The sequence below is a fragment of the Aquarana catesbeiana genome, linkage group LG03, assembly GCF_042186555.1.
Source record: "Aquarana catesbeiana isolate 2022-GZ linkage group LG03, ASM4218655v1, whole genome shotgun sequence".
NCBI classification, from domain to species: Eukaryota; Metazoa; Chordata; class Amphibia; order Anura; family Ranidae; genus Aquarana; species Aquarana catesbeiana.
The window spans coordinates 142,099,003-142,119,272 of NC_133326.1; the positions used below are offsets into that span (position 1 = coordinate 142,099,003).

At 41.2% G+C, this 20,270-nt stretch overlaps 1 protein-coding gene across 5 annotated transcripts in view; it reads left to right on the forward strand.

Annotated features, from left to right (window-relative positions):
- The window catches only part of NRF1 (nuclear respiratory factor 1), a 123,606-nt gene extending 104,867 nt beyond the window's left edge, over positions 1–18,739 (forward strand). For 4 of the 5 annotated variants that reach the window (XM_073619355.1, XM_073619351.1, XM_073619354.1 and 1 more), the window contains one exon: positions 17,875–18,739. Coding sequence is in view for 4 of the 5 variants with exons in the window: in XM_073619351.1 (XP_073475452.1) it covers positions 17,875–18,038 (164 nt within the window). In the remaining variant the exon portion in view is untranslated. Of the gene's footprint in view, positions 1–11,909; positions 11,977–17,874 lie in introns of those variants that run through there. The other variant, XM_073619356.1, reaches the window with a different exon arrangement.
- The last annotated feature ends 1,531 nt before the right edge of the window (positions 18,740–20,270 follow it).

The following is a 20,270-nucleotide window of genomic DNA, read 5'->3' on the forward strand; positions in this document are numbered from 1 at the left end:
CTCATGATTCTCATTGGCTCTGACATGCACTGTGAGCTGTAAGGTCTTATATAGACAGGTGTGTGGCTTTCCTAAGCAAATCCAGTCAGTATAATCAAACACAGCTGGACTCAAATGAAGTTGTAGAACCATCTCAAGGATGATCAGAAGAAAAGGACAGCACCTGAGTTAAATATGAGTGTCACAGCAAAGGGTCTGAATACTTAGGACCATGTGATATTTCAGTTTTTTTCTTTTTTAGTAAATCTGCAAAAATGTCAACAATTCTGTGTTTTTCTGTCAATATGTGGTGCTGTGTGTACATTAATGAGGGAAAAAAATGAACTTAAATGATTTTAGCAAATGGCTGCAATATAACAAAGTGAAAAATTTAAGGGGGTCTGAATACTTTCCGTCCCCACTGTATACTGTAATTTTTATACTAGTAATGGGGGCAATCAGCGAATTATAGTGGGACTGTGATATTGTGGCAGACAATCGGACTGCACTGCAATATGTAGCAGAATACGTATTGGCCTAAATTTACAAAGAAATTGTATGACTGCGAACAGTCTGTTGAAGGGGGGGGGGGGTAAATATTCTGAAGATCAAGTGGATAGTTATTGTATGTCAATTCGTACCCTGTAGGTCCTAGTCAACTTTGTACATCTTTTCCGGTCTCCTGAGCCCTCCTTTGCAATTTTTGATTGAAGATAGCTCTTCCTTGTCACCTGGTGTGACTTTATTTCCTAGCCAGGCCTTATTTTTCTCTTTTGAAGGGTTTCCTTTTTTTGTGGCATCATAAAACCAGTTGCTCCTCCTTTCTGTCCCACCTGTGATGCCTTGGACTCTTCCTCCTTTTTCTTCCACGTGTGCACAGGGTAACCTGGAAGCTGGTTCTCTCCTTTCTTCTCTGATGCATCTTGTTTTCTAGGAACTCATTTTTTTTTTTTTTTTTTTTTTTCTGGCAATGTTCCGCTGGTAGGCACAACACTCTTTTTTTCTTTTGTCTTTTGTTATAGGGCAGGCATAACATCTGGGGTGGTCTTTTTGCCCCCTTTTTTTGTGGAACGTTTACCCTTTGGGAAGAACTACCCCATCCCTGCTTGAGCTCATTTTCCCATTGAGGTCAGGCTCTGAAACCTATATTGCACCCTAGCATCTATACTCCTACTTTAAAAAGAGCCACCACTTGAATACAATGGTTGCTAGGTCAGTGTTGGGTGTCCAGTAAGGTGATTCTGTCTGTTGACCCTTCTTGTTTTTTTCCAGTGGGCCTATTGCTGCTGTTTAGCTGTATTTTTGCCCACCCCTTTGTTAAGGGATGTCCAATAGTCTAAGAATCCTCTACTGTGTCCTGTATTGTGCTGTAAAGATGAGTGGAATTTTGACATACCTGGAAATTTCATATCTTGCAGGACATTGGTTCCTGCCCTCTAATGATCTCTTTCTCTGTGATCTCTTTAATGCTTGTGAACAAAACTGGAGCCTCATGTTGGTTGGGTTCTAATGGGACACTAGGGAGAAGCTTTTGCCAGTATCCAGTCACCTGAAGGTAGCGGCACACTGTCTAGGAACCATCTCTTGTGTCTTGTACTGTACTCCAAGATATGGAATTTACATGTACCTCAAAATGTATTTTTAATTGTTTGAGGGACACAGGAATTATCTGAATTCTTACTGTCCTGTTATACTACTGCCTATTTTTTTTTCCTCTGGGGGGCAGTATAACCCGACTGTTTAGGAATTGGTGTCCCTCAATAGTTCTGCAGAGAGGAAGTTAACCGTAGGTTTCTTGATCCAAGTCCAGAGCATTCAGAACTCCTTTTTATTTTTTATTTGTCATAAATGTGAAATTCAAGAGATATAATTGTTGCTATTCTAATGCATTAACTTTGGGATCTGTAATCAAAGCAAAGCACTAGTAAAGTATCTACCAACATAAAGATTAAAGCATTCTGTCAAAACGAATTATATAAATGTTTTGTTAACACTGCTGCGTTTTGTGTAATGAACAACTAGATCAGCTCTGCTAATGATTTGTCCTTCTCTGCCCATCAACTCACACTAAATATAGTTCACAAAGCAGATCAGTGCACAGCACTCTGCTGTCTGTGTGTGATGCCACATAAAATGGACACAAGGGCTAGTATAAAGCCGGCATATTACAAGGCATGTGTCTGGGTCTGCGAATCCTTAGCACACAAGGCTGTGCTAGGTGTGGCTCAGAATGAACCCAGCAGGACCATTAGCTGAGTAGCTTTTTTATTATGGCATAAGGTAACTGAACCACCCAGTTTATGAATGAAGCATAAGTCTTTTTATGGTATTTGCAATTGGTATTAGTGGGCTATACTAACACTGGGCATTACTCAGGTGAGAGCAAATGGCTCTAAGCGTGAGAACTTCTATTTAGTATCTATCTTAGTGGAGGTGTGGTCCACTTTAAATGTAACGCTCTTGTCATTTTTTTCATTGTTTTGGCTTTTAGCATTAAGCTAATGTCCACACAGGCAGTCAGATGTACGTTTGCTGCTCTGGTTGCCTTAGCCCCGTTTACAAACTGATCAGAAGAGGGCGCTCTAAAAGAGCAGCTTGCTTCAGCTAAGCAGGAAAGATGGAAAGCTGGTTTTCACATCTTTAATTTGGTAGTTTATTTTTCAAAAAATGACAGCAGGGTATGCCGCAAGGCCACTGGCATTCAATTTAACCTGGCACAGCGCATACACGCATTCGTTTTCAAATCAGTTTATGTATTCACATAGAGCCATGCCTCTCTTCTTTTTTTTTTTTTTTTTTTTTTTTAATGGTTGCATGCTGGAGCCTTTAGGCTTTGGTGTTTGACAGTAGAATGACAGAGTATGGACCTTGGTGCTAGGGGGAGATGGGATGTTGTGTCAACTTGCCCTGGATTTCAAGTAGTCCTGCAAGGGCACAATGCCAAGTTTTAATATTGACCCATATTCCAAAAAGATGCCTCTAATTCAGCAGCATTATCACCCTAATGCCGCGTACACAAGGGCGGACTTTTCAACGGACTAGGTCCGGGGGACTTTTCAACGGACTTGCCTACACATGATCAACCAAAGTCCGACGGATTGGTATGTGATGACGTACGACCGGACTAAAATAGAGAAGTTCATAGCCAGTAGCCAATAGCTGCCTTAACGTTGCTTTTTGTCCGTCGGACTAGCATACAGACGAGCGGACTTTTCGACCGGACTCGAGTCCGTTGGAAAGATTTGAAACATGTTTTATTTCTAGGACCGTCGGACTTTTGGGAAAAAAAGTCAGCTGGAGCCCACACAGTCGAATTGTCCGACGGAGTCCGGTCCGCCGGACCTAGTCCGTCGAAAAGTCCGCTCGTGTGTACGCGGCATAAGAGTTTGATTTCACACACACGGTGTGTTACAGATACTGTGTCTTGTAGTTTAGCTTTTCTGTTTAAGTGAGCAAAGAATTTGGAGTATGGTTACTTCCTTCATTCTAACACTTCATTCTAGTGTTTTGGTTATTGTGTCTGATAATGGCTGTCTACAGTATTAATCCGCATTATACGAATGTACTAATGCTAAAAGGGACTTTCAAGCATCGTCCTTGATTTGACTTGTGTGTATATGTGTATATAAATATATTAATAAATGCAGCTAGTTTGTAGTGATGGTATCCTGATAATTGTGATTGGATTGCAAAGCTTAGACTGATGCACATCTGTAATGTGATGACCATTTTCATTGTTTCATGAAAATGTTGCTTTTAGCTATCTCAGTGCTTTCATGGGTTAATTGCACCTCCAGAACAAACTTTGCTAGTACTAGATTTTTATGTCCTTGTTGAATGCCTTTCTAAACTCCTCAAATATTGCACAACTCACACAACACTTTTGACAGGTGGCTTGGAAACCTACACCTTTATAAATCACAGGGGATTTCATAATACCAGCTGTCGATGTTATTAGTATTACTATATATATATTTATATATTTATTTTATTTGTACTATTCATGGGCCTCACATTAGGGTAGGGTGAACTAGAGGCACAAAAATATCTACGGTATTTTTTTTTTTTTTTTTTTTTAAGCGCAGATTTTAAAGGGAATTAGCAGAAAGAGGCTATTCTCTCTCTCTCTACCCCCCAATTTGTCAAGGGATAGGTGATTAGTTTATATTTCTTATAGACACCAAATAAGCCAACTTAGCCTGCATGGACAACATGATTCTCAGAAATATCTGTAAAATTGACAATCCCCTTCCCCAGACATGGGAACATCATATGTCTGTAAGCAATTAATAGATAGCAGCTATCATAGAGGAAAAGTAATATGATATGAAAGGGAAGTTGGCAGCGATCCCAGAGGACTGCTCCCTTATCACACAAAATCCTACACAGTAAAAGAGTTCTTTCTGCTCAGGTGAAGAAGATCCGCGACATTAAGGTTTTTTGATGGCAAGATTTCTTTTTGTTGCACATAAGGCGCTCCTTTTCATTTTAATCTATTAAAGAAATGGCTGCATTGGCTTCTGAAATGGAAAGTAGAGAATATGAGAAATCTATACCCAATCACATCTGAAGTTTCCTACCTGCAGTAAGCCCAGGTTCACACTGCTGCGGGATTGAAATCATGCAAGTTCAGCTGAACTCGCACGATTTGATTCCCTTATGTCAGTCCAATGATTTCAGAGACATCTGTGCGGTTTCCTGCACAGATGTCTATTGAAATCGCCAAAAGTAGTACAGAAACTACTTTTGGGAATCGGTGCGGCGTCCCACCGATTCGAACAATGCTTATGACTATAGTGTCATATAAGTCCTTTAGGTGTTTGACATTGGATGACCTGATTTCTTTCTGATGCAGTTCAATAACCCTGGTCTTGTCCCCTCTCCCAGCTTGACATGGACAGTAAAAGGAGAAGAAACTGACTGACGAGCTTATCTCTGGCAGCCTGTTCTCTCCTCCTGTCAACATGTGGCTTGAGAGCACAGTAGCAAATTGATTGGCCCACTGTGTTGCTTCTTCCTCTCCTAGTCTAAGCTCTGCTGTACAGGGAAACTGATCCCAAGTCAAATTCAGATAGTTACACTGCTTGTGTTTAAAATAATAAAATGCAAAAATTCATGAATACAAACTTGCATTATTTTGCAATGCGCCAGAGAAGCTATTGCACCTCCTTCAGGCATGGTGTGCTGTGCGTTTGTTCAGCAAAATATGCTTCCGCTAACCACATTTGGGGTGCTGTTAAGAATATATGGCTCCCTAAGTGCGTTGCATGTTTTGACACAATTATAGTGCAATCCAGAATCTCACGATTCTGCATAGCTCAGATGTGAATTGGACCTTAAAGACAATCTTTAGTTTTATGCTGCTGTGTCATAATGTACAGCCAGACAGTTGACACACATATTTTCTGGCCCTGCAGTTCATCTTCCTGTGTTTCTTCCTCCAGCCCACTCATTGAAGAATGAGTTCACCTAATCACTTGTGTCCAGGAAGTAACAGAGTGAGTTTCCTGACTGTGCAGTGTGGCAGTGCTGTGCAAATTACATAACTGGCTCGACAAAATTACTTATGCGTTAGCAGAAAAACAGACAATATTTTGTCTTTGCCTGGAGTTTTGCTTTAATTAGAGATGTGCAGTCTTTGTTACTGTTTTTGCTGTGTTACAAGGGGCAAGGGAGATGATAAACACATTGTTGGAGGAAGTGGATAGATGACAACGTGGGTGTACCTTTTTTTGAACTGGTATAAAGTATTGGTCCTAAACTTTGAAGATAATACTAAGGTATTCACCACCTGTTGTCTTCCATGTTGTGAGAGATTTGCATATTACCTTGTGAAATCTCAGCAGGAAGCCAAAAAGGTAACTTTTTCTTGTCTATTGAGGGGCACAGTGTCTTTCACCTTCAGGTTATACTGCCTCCTACAGGAGGCGCGTACCCTTTCCATTTTAGGCACTTTCCAGGCTGTCTAGTAACAAGTTAGTTGTGGAGCTCTTTCCAAGGCCAGAGCCATTGAGATTGCTTCAGTGCTTGCCTTTTCTGATAGCTACTTCTGTGAGTAGGTTGAATGAGTTGACCACTGGGTGTTCCACTTATCGCCGTGGAAGGTGTTAAAGTGATTGTAAAGGACCAATTTTTAAAAAACAAACATTTAATACTTACCTGCTCTGTTCAATGGTTTTGTATAGAGCAGCCCCGATTCTCCTCTTCTGCTGTCCCTTGCTGGTGCTCCTGGCTCCTCCCAACCGCCAAGTGCCCACCATAGCAAGCTGCTTGCTTTGGAGGCACTCGTGCTTGCTCATTTCTGAGCCAGCTCTGTGTCCATGTGACACACAGAGCGAGGCTCAGCCCCACCCCCAGCTTCCTCCTCACTGGCTTTGATTGACAGCAGTGGAAGCCAATGACTCCCGCTGCTGTCTGTGTCAGTGAGGAGGAAAAGAGGCGAGGGAGTCTCTGCTCTCGTGCACAGCACTGGATTGAGATTAGGCTCAGGTAAGTATTGGGGGGAAGCTGGGGTGGGGGCTGCATACAGAAGGTTTTTAACCTTCATGCATAGAAAAAAACCTTCAGCCTTTAAAACCACTTTCATGCTGAGGGATTCATTGCTGATTCAATGCTCCATCTCTGGGTGGAGTGTCACATGTGCACCTCATGCTCTCTTTCCTGCTATTCAGCATTAACAAAGCATCTACCCGATTGCATTGCAATGAGCCATGTGAAATTCTGGTCTTTAGTCCATTCCTACTGCTTGCCTACAATTATTTGGTTACCTCCAGCCGTTCCACCTCACCTGTTGCCAGCAGTTGGGATTCATAAGTACCCAAGACCCTGTCTTGTTCTTTGAACTACATTTCTTCACCGCCACAATGTTATAACCTGTTTGATTACAGCCACGGAGGACAGTACCGCTGTGCCTGTTTCCCCAGCTCACACGCTACCAATGACTACAGTGCTGCCTGCAGCATGCCTACTGATTCTGCCTGGAGTAAACTTGCCCTCTGTTCTTGGAGTCTGTGTCATTAAAGGGCCCTCCTGTCCCTTCTGTATTGAACTGTACTGTAATTGTACTGTCCCCCCTCTACATTGTAAAGCGCTGCGTAAATTGCTGGTGCTATATAAATTGTGTATTATTATAATAATAATAATCTCCAGAGTCTTCCATAGGAGGTTATTTCTTCAGTCATGCATGAATTTATGGCCCAGATCACAGGTATTTGTTGGCTCTGAACAAAAAGGCCACAATCGCACTCCCATGCCTTCCTATGCAGATTCTGTACTTGATCTGTTCGTGGTCTCTGATTCCATGTCTGAGTCTCTCCAGCCCTACTGGTTGAACTTGGCATGACACACGAGGCTTCTTCCCTGGGAGATTCTCTGTGGGTTGTATCCTCTTACTCCTACAGTTGGGCCTGGATCAGCATTTGGCTCTCAGCACTATTAAGGGTCAGGTCACTGCTGTTACTATCTTATTTCAGAAACCAAGACCTTTGTTCAGGGAGTCTCCCCTGTGACACCCAGGGCATCTGAATCTGGTTTTCTCTGCACTTCACAGAACATCTTTTGGATGGTTTGCTTCTCTCTCTGAGTTAGTAGGCATTGTAAGAGACCGCACCTGGCAGGGTCCTCACTACCTCCCCTCCACCCTCTTCCCCCTCCATTCTCTAATGTTCATCTTTACCTCTCCATTTTTTTTTCCTTCTCTTGGTCCTTTTCACTATTGCACCATTAATCTCATCATGTTTACAGTCTATTGAAGTCATGTGCTCGCCCAGCCACATGAACTGTATAGGCAATGAGGGGTGTTTCTATTTGTCAGCTGTGTCTGTTTTTTGCCCCCCACCTGCACTTGTTTGATATTTGAGACCAGTTTACCAAAAATATGACTAAATACCTTCTATGTGACAGTTTATTCCATCACATGGTACCTTGCCTCCTTATTGGCTTGCTGTCACTTTATCACTCTATCTTTGTACTTTTCTGCCTTACTTGAACTGTATTAGTTTATTAAAAACTCAATAAAACTCTTGTAAAACAAAAAATGCCTTTTGAACTTTTCAGAGATATTCCCCTTTAGATTTCTGGCTGAGTTTGTCACAGTTCCTCCTTTTTTTTTTTTTTTTTTTTTTCTTGTTCTTGGGCATGAGGTTGGTTCTCAGTGTCATTTGTCATTTTGGCAGGGAGTTCAGCCTCATTCAGTGTCAGATTCAGACATTGGTTGTTGAGATATTGGGTTTCAGGCAGTCTCCAGTTCTATTTTGTTGGGCCTATTTGTGATTTGTTGCTGTTGCCCCTTAAATGGACTGGTTTTGGACATCTCAACAATATTGATTTCCTTGGCTGACCTACAGATTTATTTTGTTAGCTGGTGTCCCATCCTGTAGGTGGCAGTAGTATATGACGACCTGTGTCTCTCAGTGACTCCAAGAAAAGGATTTTATTGTGAGTACAAAAATCTTAATTTTTTTTTTTTTGTAATCGCTGTAAAAACACTTTTCTTGGAGTCCACTGATCGACACAGGTTCCCACCCCTCAAATTTATGATCATGATTTCTGTACTGCTTTACTACAAAACTAACGTATCCCATTAGTAGGAGGGGTTATCCTGGGCTGGCTTACCTCCCCAGTGACAGCGGCCGGGCATCTTTTCTGTGCGCCCTCTGTCACTCTCTGAAACAAATGTGGCCATGTGGAGCCCTGTCCGGCCATGTCATTCATTTACAGTCATCTGTGAATGAGAAACTACAAGTCCTGACAGCCTTTGTGGCTGTTGGCTTGTAGTTCTCAATGAGCTACCATGGTGCTGTTAAGCACTGTGGTAGTTTATTCATGGAGTTCATTCAGGAGTCCTGCATGGTATCAGCGATCTGATTGCGGCTGCAATGATTTACAGGCTCCCAAAACAAAAACTAAGTGTACATTTTTTTTACCTGCAAAAAAAAGTGCGTTTATTATTTTTTGTTAAAGGTGAACTTATCCTTTAACATTTCTTTGTCCTGCCCTTCTATATGGGACATTATGAGGCAATGTAGGCAGTTGAGAATAGTTAGCAAAGTGTTAATTTGAATTATTCAAGGCCACATTAATGCTGTACATTTTAGAGAATGCGCCGAAGGATACCGATTGTATAGACCGTGCAGTTTACAATAGGTTAATCTGACTATGGGGTTGTGTTTTGCAGCTTGGCTTGCGGTCTTTTGTAATGGGTGTGGAGCAGGCCTTGATCTGCCTGTCCTCCTCCCAGTATACCGCAGTGCGGAGTGGATGGAGCAAGTCTCTGTCCTGATTCCCCTCTCCTCCCCGTGACCTTCCCAGCCCCTGACAGCTTGCTGTGCTGTAAAGCAGCTCATGTGACTGCAGTAATCCAGAGCCAGCAAACAGCTGTGCAAGAACATAGCAGGATGAATCAAGCCTATTGTTCCGCACTGCAGACCTGTCTCGGTTAGGCAGTGCTTTTAATGCATTCTGTTGTAACACCGTGCCTTGCTGGATTGTAGTTAGTAGAGGGCGGGTTGTGTGTAATGGTTTCTGATCAATCGTTACTACTACTGGAACCATGCCCAGGGTGCAGTAGGGATTTCATTTTTACTCACCTTTCATCATAAATAGATTAGAAGGACCTGCAATAGCTGCAGACCCCTTTTAACCGGGCAGGAATTTTTTTTTTTTTTTTTAATAAAAATGATATATTAATATGAATCGAAAATAAAAATATATATAATTTTTTTTTTTTTTTACACATACATGAGTTAATGCAGTCATTAGGCATTGCATTTTTTTTAAGCAAGCAGTGCAGTTTACCTACATTTGAGTTGGTATCAGCCTCTTTCAGTCCCTGTACAGCAGGGTTCAAACTGAAAGAGGGAAAAGCGGTACAAGAAGCCAATCAGTTTTACTGCCTTAGTCATGTGATAAGGGGTTAAAAGAGAGAACCGAGTGACAGAGATGAACTTGGTCGTATGCTACTTTTCCTTTCACTGTCAAGTCTTAAGCTAAAGGAGGAACCAAACTTAAAGTAGACTGAACTGCAGTAGAGGAAAAAAATCCACACTCTTGCCCTGTCAGCAAGGGCTGTGTTGTGTGGCAGAACTGTGTAAATCTCAGAACTGAATAGGCAGAGATTTAAAAAAATCTTTCACTCCTGTTTGTTGTTAATCTGTGTTTTAAGCTGTTTGCCTGAAGTTCAGCTTAAAGACTGGTTTTATTGGATATTTCATTAGAATGTAAGCCCAATCAAAGATTACAACTGAAGTTTATTTTACCTAAAAGGAGACTACTCAATTTAAATTGCCCTGGTTTATGACATGTTTACTTGATAGGCATTCTGTCATGACAGAAATATGGGAATTACAATTGCTGTTTTGTTTAAGGTGAACTCTCTAAGGCAGTGGTTCTCAACCTTTATAGTGCCGTGTCCCCTTGATAAAATTTCCCATGTTTTGGGGACCCCTAACAATTTATAATAACAAAATTATTTTCGTAGCGTGGCTTGTCAGCAAGCCTGAGTGCTTTTACACTGGAGCGGTGCGCTTGCAGGATGGTAAAAAAAAGTCCTTCAAGCAGCATCTTTGCAGCGCTGTAGGAGCAGTGTGTACTAAAGCGCCCCTTCCCATTGAAATCAAGTACTATGCAAAAGGAAGTTGGGATTTTAGATGAAGCAGTTGAAATGCGGAGGATGGAGTAAAAATGTATATTTATTAATCACAGTAGGTATAGTAAAAATAATTTCATATATATACATTCACATATAATTGGCACAAAAATGTAGGCATGATGGATACAAGAGTAAATGCAATTAAATACATGATCATATTGAGTGTATAGTAATCAAAATGGTATTAGTACAAGACAGCAATATGGCCTACAGGTGCCAAAGGTGTAATGGATAAAGCTGTAGCATCAAGTATAGCTTGACGCATTTCATGGACTGAAATCAATGGGCAGCGCCGCTGCAGCGGCGCTTTGTGGGCAGTTTTAACCCTTTTTCTGGCACTTGCGGGGGTTAAAACGCACCATAAGTGGCCGAATAGCGCCGCTAAACCATTTTTAGGGGCTCTTTACCGCTGATGCCCCCAAAACCCCAGTGTGAAAGCACTCTTACTCATTGGTTCGGGGGTGGGATAAGTTGCAGTGCTGGCGGGGGGTTGGGATGAGTGGCAATGCTGGGGGGAGTTCTGATCAGCCAAATTAGGTGCTCTTGATCAAGGTCATCTGCTGATCTGAGAACTGTAGTGGGGACTTTTAATGGCAACTATAATCACAGATAGTGTTACTCACTGTGTCTCCGACTTTGTGGTGTCTTGTAACAGTGACAGCTATGCCAAAATCAGGAGATAGGGTCCCAACCCCCAAGTTGTTAAACCACTGCTCTAAGGCATCCTTCTCCTTTATTTGTTACTTGGAGAATTAACAGATCTGAAATTAACAGGTGCATTTCAGATGCTGGGACATTTTATTTATATGCGCTTGTTGTGAGTCGGTGACTAATCGAATAAAAAAGTCAACAATAAGTCACCAGTGGCAATTTCTATATTTCTGCACTGGCAGACTCCCTTTAAAATGATTAAAAGAAACTTACATAAGCCCACTGAAGTGACCAGCTTTAGGTGATGCACAATAATGAAGCAAATCCTCCCACATAAACTCTACCTGTTTATCTGTAGCCCTCTCTCCTCCATAGCCCTTCAGAGTAGACAGATTGGGTGGTATTTCTCAGCTTCCAGCAGGTATGGGCAGGGGTTTGTCATTGCACTCCCCAGCTGCTGGGGGGGGGGGGGGGTGTAGAACAATCACCATGGATTGCCTGTTTTTTTGGGGAAAACTGTAAAGTGATTCATGCAGAGGAAGGAGTGAACAGCCAGGATCCACACTAGGTGTTATTGACTGAGGCTAGTATATGCAATATGAGAATATGCTTTGTTCATTTTTCATTTCAGAGAGAAGTTTCCTTCAGTGTAATCCCTCATAGCAAAACAATCCATAGATCCAGGGACACAGGCAACCTAAATGTATATGTCATTTTTTACTTTCTTTAAATGCTTTACAACGGACATGTGGGTTTTACGGTAGTTAACTTCTGCTTCTGTTACATGTCTACGTTAAAATAGGACAAAAGCCAAAGCTGGCATTTTTTTTTACCTTTTGCAGAGATTTCCTCTCACTTCTTGTTATTGCTATGGGACAGAAGGTGAAGGAAAATCTCATCAAGTAAGAGAAATCCTTAGTTAGTTTCTACTCCTGGGGACAACTCAAAATTTGGTGTTTTTTTTATTTTTTTTATTTCACTGGTTCTTTGATAACGATCACCAGGACACACAGAGAGGGTGAATTTCCCTAAGGCTGCTTTCACACTGGGGCGTCGGCGGTAAAGTGCTGCCATTTTTAGCAGCGCTTTACCTTCTTTTTTGCAGAGGTTTTTCGGCCGCTAGCGGGGCGCTTTTAACCCCTGCTAGCGGCCGAAAAAGGGTATAAACGACCCGCAAAGCGCCGTTGCAGTGGCGCTTTGCCGGCGGCCCTGTCCATTCATTTCAGTGGGCAGGAGCAGTGAAGGAGCGGTGTGTATACACTGCTCCTTCACCACTCCAAAGATACTGCTTGCAGGAGTTTTTTTTAATGTCCGGCCAGTGTATCTCCTCAGTGTGAAAGCACTCGGGCTTTCACACTGAAACTGCAGGAGAGCCATTTTTCAGGTGCTTTACAGGCCCTATTTTTAGCCCAAAAGCGCCTGAAAAGGCCTCAGTGTGAAAGGGGTCTAACAGGAATACTGACTGTAGTAAAAACCTCACAGGTGTTTTAATCCTTCTCCATTCTATCCAAACAAAAAAAACAGATTTGGCTTTAGTTATACTCTAAAGCTAGTTTGGCAAGTCCCAAAAATATGCAAACCATTGCTTCTGCAAAAGCACCACAGCAACAGCATGCAGTAGGGGGGCGACTCCACTGGTTGAAGAGGGCGTTCAGACTCTCCAACCACCAAAGGAGTAAGTATTCTGTGTTTTCAGGGGCAATGCAGGGGCAATACTTTGGATTTTTTGGAAAGCCATAGTTACTTTTAAGAGTCCATGCATACCAAATTTAGGATTTCAGTTTTGGAAGATGCTGTGAAGTGTTTAGATTCCTGGATATACACAGTTGCCACCACTGTGTGTATTGGATTTTCTAATTTGTATATTATGATGGGTGCAAAAAGTAAGTAATGAGGCTAAAGATGGGCAGGAACAAACTCGCCTGGGCACAGAAGTCACCATGGGATATGAGAAGTCAGAAAGTTGAATCGACCTACCTGTAACTGAAATACAACTGAAGCTTCCTGTATTATGGGATGCACAGGCCTTTTATATATATATATATATATATATATATATATATATATATATATATATATTTGAAAGGTGAACTTATCCTTTAAGTGGAAGTTACTGGCAAGCTCAACAAATTATTGGTAAGACTTTGTAGGAAAACAAAGCAAAAACTATAAGCACCGATGTCTTTATAATTGAAGTGGTTGTAAACGTCAATCTTTTACTTATACCTATAGGTAAGCCTATAAGACGGCTTACCTATAGGTACTGTAAATATCTCCTAAACGTGCACCGTTTAGGAGATATTTACTATATGTGCAGCCGATGACGTCATCTGCGCATGCATGCTGAAGGAACGACCACCCGGACCCTTCCTTCAGAATCCTGTACCATCAACGGCGGCTCCCCCGCACATGCATGGGAAAGATGTCATCGCAGCTCCCATCAGTCACACAGTCCGCGGACCCAGAAGGAAGACGAGTGAAGATGGAAGATGCCTCCAGCAATGACATTGCATTGCTGTAAGGCTTTCTTTTGAGGCAAGTTTTGCATAATGTGCTAGTATACGTTACCTTGCTTTACCTTGTAGGTCAGGATTTAAAAAAAAAAAAAAAGGCACCCAGCAATTTACAATCTGTTCCCAGCCAGTGTCAGTACAGCGACAGTGCATATTTTTAGCACTGATCACTGTATTAATGATACTGGTCCCCAAAAAGTGTCAGTGTCTGATATGTCCACTGCAATATCGCAGTCCCACCAATAAGACGCTGATCGGCACCATTACTAGTAAAAAAATTAAAATTCCATAAATATATTCCATAGTTTGTAGATGCTATAACTTTTAACCAAAATTATGTAGTAGAATACATATTGGCCTTAATGCTTATTTTTTGTGATTTTGTTGCTAGATTAGAGGTATAGTTTTCACACGTCTGCCGGTTCAAATAGGTGTGATGCGGGAACACTGCCAATCCCGCATCACGCCCGACTCGCAGGCAGTTCACACTGCCATATGCGAACTGCTGAGAGTGTTAATACAATGTTAATGATGCCCCCATTTCAGCTTGCATATCACACTGTAAACTGATAGTTCGGACGTGAATTGGATTGCAGAGGTGTGAACACCCCTGCAATCCGATTCTGGTGCAGACTTAAAAAAGGGTCCTGTGCAATTTTGGTCCGAATGCGATGCAAATTCAGTCATACTATCTGTATGGCTGAAATCGCATTGCACGGACATCACGTGTGATTTGCGGTGCAGAGCGCACATATGTGAACCGGCACTTACTCCGTTTGTCCTGTTTACCATTATGATTGAAAGTGAAAAAAAATCCCCAATTTTGGGTTGACATCAGAACAGTAATAGAGGAGAAATCTTCCAATGTGGACTCTCGTTCTGGTGACACCCCAGGATTCCCTCACTGACGGGTTAAAACCCTGCCTTGTATCCAAAATGGCAAAAAAGTTTTGCCTTTAGTTACACTTTAACAACTTAAGGACTGCCCACTGCATATATACTGCGGCAGGGCAGCCTTATTGCGTGAAACAACGTACCCTTACGTCGCTTCGTGCATGAGACACTGCGGGCGCGCTGATTCGCGGGTCCAGCGGCCACAATGTCCGCCGGCCACCCGCGATCGCTCCTCGGAGAGGCAGAACGGGGATCTGTCAGTGTAAACAAAGCAGATTTCCGTTCTGACAGTGTCATTTATACAGTGATCAGTGCAAATTTTTAGCTCTGATCACTGTAATAATGTCACTGGTCCCACAAAAGTGTCCGATCTGTCTGCCGCATTGTCGCACTCACGCTAAAAATCGCTAATCACCACCATTACTATTAAACTATTAAAAATAAATAATAATAATAAAAATGCCATAAATATGTCTCATTTTTTGTAGATGCTATAACTTTTGCACAAACCAATCAATATACGCTTATTACAAATAAATATATATATATATATATATAGATAGATAGATAGATCTATAAAAATTTTTGTTTTTTTTTTCAAAATTGTCAGCCTTTTTTTGTTTATAGCGCAAAAAAATGAAAACCGCAGAGGTGATCAAACGCCACCAAAAGAAAGCTTTTTGTGGGAAAAAAAGGACATAAATTTTATTTGGGTACAGTGTTGCACGACTGCACATTTGTCACTTAAAGTAACGCAGTGCTGTATCGCAAAAAATGGCCTGGTCATTAAGGGGGTAAATCCTTCCGGGGCTGATACATTGCATCTGTTGGAAGTAAGTTGCCTTGTTTTTGCAATTAAAAAATTTGTGTATGCCCTGCATTGTGGTCATCTTCTCATATGGCACATATTGTCTCATATGTCTTATTACTTCAAATTAACCACCTCACTCTATTGCTGTTAATTTTAAAAGTAAGATCTGACAAGCTCTGTGGCTGCATGGTGGAGTGATCCTTTCATAAATGCAGATCCAACCGGGGAGTATATGCAGCAGGTGCTGGCTGCAAATGATACCTGGGAGTTTACAATCTATCCACCTATCATTTTTATTCATTCTGCCAGTATGTGCCTGAAGTTAAGAGTCCTTTCATTGCTTTGTATTTAAGAAACACATTCCTACAGTGGAGCAATGACAGTCTACAGGGCAAGAGTGCCCTGTATTAAAGCTCAGTGGACAGACAGTAGAGCGATTAAGCCCTTGACAAGTATTAATCAGGTTTCTGATTGTCCCGACACAGCATCTGGTCAGGCGTGGGGCTTTGATTAGGCTAATCTAGTCAGCACATGTCCATAATCCAAAGTTGGGGATTAAGACCCTTTCAGTTTTATTAAAAGACAGTCACGCCTCTACAGCACACTGAATCTCGCCCCCAATGTCATCAATATCGTAAGGTACTGCAGTAATCTGTGGTGTACGCAGTGCATCTTTATTCTGCTGCAGTGTCCTCTTGTTCTAAAGAGCTTTTCACTCATACTTGTTTAAGAGACACAATGCCATGTAACTTTGTACTGTACTTAAGAACTAAAATGAAAATGATGTAAAAAATCTTCCCAAACAACCTGTTGCTGTCGCTTTTTTCACGACGTGCAATATAAAAATCTATATGAGCGTTTTTTATAATGTGTAATGTACCAGCTTGTCATAATCTATAGAGGAAAGATAATTTGAATTCCAAAGGCTTATTAAGTTGTTACACACTTCCTATGTATGTATGTAAATAACTTCATCAGTATTTTTAATGCAACTTTAGGAGAGGATGAAAAAAAAAACAATTACCCAACTCTGCACTAGATGATGAATTCTCACTTGGCTCAGCTTTCCTGTTAAATTAAAAAAATAAAAATACCTAAAAGTATGCTGGTCTCTGGCTTTAAGACTTAGTGAAGTCAGAATGCCTCCTTGGCGCAATTGTTCCAGGTCAGTAACTAAAAAAAAAAAAAAAAAGAATTCTCACCAAAACATTAATTTGACAGTCAAGTATTTCAGTAGATAGGTCAACTACGAATGTTAAACAGGTATAAAATATTAAAGCAAGATTGCCAGAATAACAAAAAAATATATATATATATTATGCAAAGTGGGTATAGAAAAGAATCACCCCCTTTTTAAATTCACATTTTGTTGCTTTGCAGCCTGAAATGAAGACGCACTGTTTTTGTTTTATCCAGCTGTATTTACTAGTACAACTTATAAAATCCAAGTGAAAGATAGAACACCAACATGTCAGAAAAAAAAAAAAAACATTCCAAAACATAATCACTGAGGTGGAAAAAGGATCACCCCCCTTATGTCAGTATTTTGTTGGACCGCTTTTTGCTTTAATTACAGCTTTTAGTCTGTTGGGATATGTCTCTACTAACTTTGCACATCTAGACTTTGCAATATTTGCCCACTCTTTTTTGCAGAACTGCTCCAGTTCAGTTAAATTTGATGGTAACTGTGGACTGCAGTCTTCCACAGATTTCCAGTGGGGTTTGAGTCTGGGCTCTGACTGGGCCATATACCCACTAGCTTAGTTAGAGTTCAGACTCAAACCTCATTGAAAATCTTTGGAATGACTTGAAGACTGCAGTCCACAAACAGTCACCATCAAATTTAACTGAACTTGAGCAGTTCTGCAAATATTGCAAAGTCTAGATGAGCAAATTTAGTAGAGACATACCCCAACAGACTAAAGGCTGTGTAATTAAAGCAAAATGTGGTCCAACAAAATACTGACATAAGGGGGTGATTCTGTTTTTTGAATTTTTCTATTTTTTCTGACATGTTGGTGTTATATCCTTAACTTGGCTGTTATAAGTTGCACTAGTAAATAAAGCTGGGTAAAACAAAAATTGTGTCTGTCTTCATTTCAGGCTGCAAAGCAACAAAATGTGATTATTTCAAAGGGGGTGATTCTCTTTTATACCCACTGTATATATTATGCTTTTTTGGTCGGTGCTGATTTTTATATGCTTTTTAGCTTTGAGTATTTCAGTAAATTAGAGTATGTAGAAGTTTTCTTTGCTGTAAACAAGTTGCTGTATAATTTTTGGTGTTTAAAACGTAGTATTTTGGTTTGAGTTATATTTTTTTTATAATTCCTATGCATTCATATTATCAGTACTAACCTATTTCTGGTTCCTTCTAGGTCTAGTTCAGATCCCTGTCAGTATGTATCAGACGGTGGTGACCAGCCTGACGCAGGGTAATGGACCCGTCCAAGTTGCCATGGCTCCTGTCACTGCAAGGATATCTGATTCTACAGTTACAGTGGATGGGCAAGCCGTGGAAGTGGTTACTTTGGAGCAATGACTGTTACAAGGAGGAAATGTGTAATATAATTTCCTTTTTCCGCTCGTCTCCCTGGTGTTTTGAGCAGGAGTATCTATAGGCATCCTCTGTTGCTTGGAGACCTGTGCCACTGAAGGGATCTCCTGTGAACAAGACTCATTGCCAAGCCTTTATCCAAAGTTTGTTTTTGCCCATACACTGGTCTTATTTTCCATTAAGCATTTAATTTATTTCAATAAAACAAGCGTCGCCTTACATCAGTCAGCTTTTTTAACCCCTTAAAGACTCAGTGGGACATCAAGCGCACGATGGAAAAGAGAACTGATAATGATTATATTAATGAGCAGCTTCTTGCTATCAAAGATAAGACAACATGACGGATGTCATTGGAAGCAAAGACTCTTGTGGTTTTAATATTCTACTTTTGGACTGGAATGGTAATATTGAAATGGAAGTTCAGGTTTATCTGTTGCATTCATCATACACTTTAGCAATCAAGACCTGGACACATTGGTTATAATTTTAGAAAATGGGTAATTTTTGTCCTCTTTAGGACAGTGAAATGTCTGTAATAGAGGTAACCAGTAAGCATTTGTAATGCCACCTTCATACATTGCTAACTGCTGAAACTTGTAGATTAACAACAGAAAGTTGCACTCTATCTGCCAGAGCTTGGGTAAAAGGACATACAGCTAATAAAAAGTCATAATTGTCTACATTAATTTTGGCTCCATATACATTTCAATGAGTCCATTGCATTGAGTAACTTACTAATTGTGTTTCGCAATACGAGCTATTCTTTTTTTTTTTTCAATCCTGACTCGGTTTGTGAGCATTGTCTCAAGCCTCTGCGGTGTGCAGTACTGCATTTGGCCAGAGGTGCGGGGCGCCGGTGACATTCGGAGCCGCTTGGATGCGCTCTGAGCCACTCGGAAACACTCTGCACACCCCCCTCCACCTCTGACCACATTAGGTACTGCATACCATAGAAGTCACTGTGGAACGAATTATCTGAGTTTCTATTGACTTTTATGGGGAAACTCACTTTGATATACGAGTGCTTTGGATTACAAAAATCCTTCTGGAATGAATTATCCTCGTAATCCAAGGTTCCACTGTGTGTATATATATATATATATATATATATATATATATATATATATATACAGGGAATTTTAAGGAAAAAAACTTTTAGGAGGGAAGTTTAAGGAAAAAAAAACTTACATTTAAATGCCCATCAATGCAGCGTTATCGTGTCCATCTGCAGCCTTGTCAGTGCAGCTTTGCCCCAGTGCAGCCTTGTCAGTGCAGCCTTGCCCCAGTGGTCAGTGCTGCCTTGCCCCAGTGTACATTACATGATCGCCGCCGACATACACAAGTTTAGTGTGTAGTTTTAAATATGGCGCCGTGGAGTTCGGAGGGACTCGGCGGAGCTGAACGAGCGCCGCCAAGAACACAGTGACTGGGCGGAGCCGAGATACACATAGCCGAGGGTTCTCGGCTCTTCTCGGCGCTGTTCACAGTTACGCCCAGTCCCTATGATGGACATAACACAGGTCCAATGGCGGGACTGGGCGTGACTGTGAACGGCGCCAAGAAGAGCCAAGAACCCTCGGCTATGTGTATCTCGGCTCCACCCAGTCACTGTGTTCTCAGCGGCGCTCGTTCAGTGCCGCCGAGTCCCTCCGAACTCCGTGGCGCCATATTTAAAACTACATGCTATGTGAATGTCGGCAGCGTTCACCGCGATCGCTCCGATAGATCACAAAATAGCGGGGATCAGCGTATAACACACGCACCCACAATTATTTTCCCCTGATTTTAAGGGGAAAAAAGTGCGTGTTATACGCCGATAAATACGGTATATATAATATAGATTGGGGAGTTGATATATTAAAACTAGAGTGCAAAATCTGGTGCAGCTCTGCATAGAAACCAATCGCTTTCTAGTTTTGTTTGTTCTTGGCTTAATTGAACAAGCTGTGGTTAGAAGCTGATTGGCTTCCACCAGATTTTGCACTCGTCAGTTTGTCACACTCCCAGGTGTCGGTCTGGTAACGTCTTTCCAATGTTCTGTTATTTTACTGCAGAAGATTATGCTTGATTTGGATACTGTGTTTTGTAAACTTGAAAATGTATGATCCTGCTTTGCAGCATACACATCTATTTTGGAGGCTGCTATGCAATAATTTGCTTTTATTGTTGAACATTGTGGATCCACATGTATCACTAAGCAAATGGGGATTTTTTTAA